Source organism: Amborella trichopoda, chromosome 5 (genome assembly GCF_054954075.1).
Source record: "Amborella trichopoda isolate Santa Cruz 75 chromosome 5, AtrichopodaSantaCruz75HAP2 v2.0, whole genome shotgun sequence".
NCBI classification, from domain to species: domain Eukaryota; kingdom Viridiplantae; phylum Streptophyta; class Magnoliopsida; order Amborellales; family Amborellaceae; genus Amborella; species Amborella trichopoda.
The window spans coordinates 38,769,254-38,772,566 of NC_142340.1; the positions used below are offsets into that span (position 1 = coordinate 38,769,254).

Sequence of the window (3,313 nt, forward strand, 5' to 3'; positions counted from 1 at the left end):
TCTCACACGATAATGCTCAATTGTTGGTTTTGTCCTTGTTTTTATATGACCTCATATATTTGCTGGTTTTTCTTTGAATGACAATAGGCACCTATAAGAAGTATACATGCACCAGTGGAATCACAAGTAAAAGGGAGCAATAATGATGGTTTTACGTAGGTCAGTGATATAGAAACTTGCGGTGAGAAAGATGAAAATAAAAGGTTGGGAAACCCAATTGCAAATGAATGAAATATTGGTTGTGAACCATTTGAGGGAACAGAAGAAGAAGCAAAATTATTCTATAATGAATCTACGAGACGAATGGGGTTTAGAATGCGCATGGGAAGTAATGAAATGATTATGTTATAGTAATGATATAATTTTGGAATAAGTCAATTTTCTATTTACTTTTTATCTCGCTACTCGCTAATAAATGAAATGATTATGTTATGCTAATGATGTAATTTTGGAATAATTTAGAACATGGGTTTTCAATATGGATTGAAAATGGTGCTTGGTGGACTTCCATATCAATTGTTTTACGCTATGTAATTTGTGAATATTTATATATGGTAGGACCTACTTGGGTCTATTATTTAAATGACATTGCAAACTCTGTAATTTTGAAATGTGTCTCACTTGGACAAATACTAGAAAATAGAAAAAATGATTCAATAATCACAATATTGGAAATGGTTAATTTTTTAGAATAATAATAATTTATAAAAATTCAGAATTTCGAGAAAAAACATATTCCAATCAATCCAGGCAATGAATTTGCATCTTTCTGATCACTACCATATGCTATCCAAACAGCATACACACATATTTTAGAACAGAACAATTGTTTCATGCAGGCTGGACCGCATTTCTACAATATGCGGTCTAGAGGTATAAAGCATACATCTTAAAGATGGATGCAAATAGGTGAATCATCTAAAAACAATTGTAACTAACTGTCCAAATAGGTGAATCATCTAAAACCAATTGTAACTAACGGTCTAAAAGTTTTCTTGATATAATTGTTATTTCTAGTTTTCATAATTTAGTTATTTATTCATATTCATGATCTCCATGTTAAAGATTATACATTATCTAAAAATTAAAATCAAATTATATTTAAATTTTATATTTATTACCAAGCCTGCATTTCTACATGTGCATGCTTGGCCGCATGCTAACCGCATCCTTTAGAAAATGCCAATTTTAGTAAATACCAATTTTGGGATACATATTTGCATGGGATTGAAAAATTCAGAGATCCAAATGGGCCCTTGGACAATCGATCAGAACCAGCCCTACCTTTTTTTTTTTTTTTTTTTTAGGTGTTATGTTAGAATGCTCACACTATGGATTAATGTATCATTGTATTCAACAAATTTTGGACACGTCTGTACTATTGTTTTGTTTATAGAGCATTTTTTTAATAAAAAAGTTTATATAAGGATGCAACCTTATAATGTAGAACTACAGATGCACCTCAAAAATCCATTGGAAAAGATAGTTTTAATGCTGAAAAACCCTTTGATTGATCATCTCAACATCGAGATGTATGATCATGAAAAATAAAAAGATTTTAAGTCTCTGAAATAGTGCATTTTACAACATATTATCTACACCATCCATTTTCAAGATTTTCATATGTTTATAGATCTACTTGATTTTAACCATTTTTAAAATTTAAAATTTTATAATTAGATATAAAAATAGAATTTGAAATAATCCTAAGAACATTTTACTTCAAAATTATATACCATGACAAAATTTGAAGGTGCACCTTACCGTTACAGCTAAATATGCATCTGTATGCCAATTGAACCATTTTTTTAATAAGGGTATTTTTTATCATTATAAAAGGTGTGACATCACCCACACGGAGTATACTAATGGCATTTAATGTGTTTCATAAAGCCGATGTCACGTATTCCTAATGAACAAAAATAACCTAAATTAAAAATCTATAAAAATGTGTATGTAAGCGTACAAATTCGTTAAGTAATATTATAAGTTAGATGACGAGCACCTTAACGAAACTCTTTTTTAGAAACTTTCTAATGAGTTGGCTTGAATACCGACCCAGATTGCATGAAACACCACACCAGACCACACCAAAATAAAGAGACGGTATAAAACACCGCACCTCTTAGATGCACGTGCCAAGCTTTCCACGTGGGCATTCGAAAGAGAATCGCAGGGTCATGACAAGGAGAGAGAAGTAACGTGAACTTTCTTCTCCGCTCTCGACGATTCCTGCTCCAAAAACCAGAACCTTCTCGCCTTCTCCCACGCCTCCTTTTGAACAAACCTTCCTCCCCTTTCTCTCTCATCAACCATTTTCGTGCTTCCTCTCTCTCTCCAATCCCACGATTATAAGCTTCTCAAATCACCACCATTTCTCTGCAACTGCTCACAAAACCTTAAAAGAGAGAGATAATGGAGCTGATAATGCAGCAGCCCTTTTTCTCGAGCCTCCTGAAAGTCCCAGATGAGTTGGAGAAGCTCTTGAACGCGCCCACCCGCACCTATGTTCAAGACACCAAAGCCATGGCCTCAACACCAGTCGATATCATTGAGTACCCAAATTCCTATGTCTTCATAGTCGACATGCCTGGTGTCAAAACGGCTGATATCAAGGTTCGGGTCGAAGACGACAGGGTTCTCAGCATCAGTGGCGAGAGAAAGAGGGAGGAGAAAGAAGATCAAGAGGCCAAATATGTGAGAATGGACAGAAGGGTTGGGAAATTCATGAGGAAGTTCAATCTGCCTGAGAATGCGAATGTGGAGGCCATTTCAGCTGTTTACCACGATGGGGTTCTCACTGTGACTGTTCAGAAGGTGCCTCCCCCCGAGCCGAAGGAGCCGAGGACAGTTGAGGTCAAGGTTGCTTGAGCTTAGAGAGAGAGGTTGTTTAGGTGGGTTTTTCAACTTTTGGGTGCTCTGGTTCTTGGTTGTTTTGGCTATGTTGTTCTGTGTGCTTTGTTGGGTCTGTGAGATTTGGGGTTTTGGTTTTTTTAATTTCTTGGGTACTTTTTGCTCAAGTGGCTTGGATTGTACAGGATGTGGATGTAAATCTTTGTTAATGGCTTGAAATGTGAAGTTAGTTTTTGTATAAATAGCTCATAGTTTTTGTATAAATAGGTCACCTTCATCTTCTCTGAATGTTGAGTGTGTTTCTTGAATTACAGAGTTGCATTTCCCTTCAAAAACTTTTAGTTGCATTTCCGTTTTTTTTTTTATTTTTCTCTCTTTCTTGTATTATTATTACTACCGTTAGTTTCAATCTCTCTCTATTGCTGCAATTTTCATCTTCGTGATAGTGCTTTCTGGCCTC

At 35.1% G+C, this 3,313-nt stretch overlaps 1 protein-coding gene across 1 annotated transcript; it reads left to right on the top strand.

Annotated features, from left to right (window-relative positions):
• The first annotated feature begins 2,204 nt into the window (after nt 1-2,204).
• LOC18432992 (17.1 kDa class II heat shock protein) lies at nt 2,205-3,095 on the top strand. The gene has a single exon (XM_006843090.4). It carries the CDS (start codon nt 2,416-2,418, stop codon nt 2,869-2,871), a length of 456 nt encoding a protein of 151 aa, XP_006843153.1. The 5' UTR covers nt 2,205-2,415; the 3' UTR covers nt 2,872-3,095.
• Nucleotides 3,096-3,313: the final 218 nt, after the last annotated feature.

Bases quoted from the DNA above. Each gene is read 5' to 3' on its own strand.
- LOC18432992 (XM_006843090.4), top strand. From the start codon at position 2,416: ATGGAGCTGATAATGCAGCAGCCCTTTTTCTCGAGCCTCCTGAAAGTC.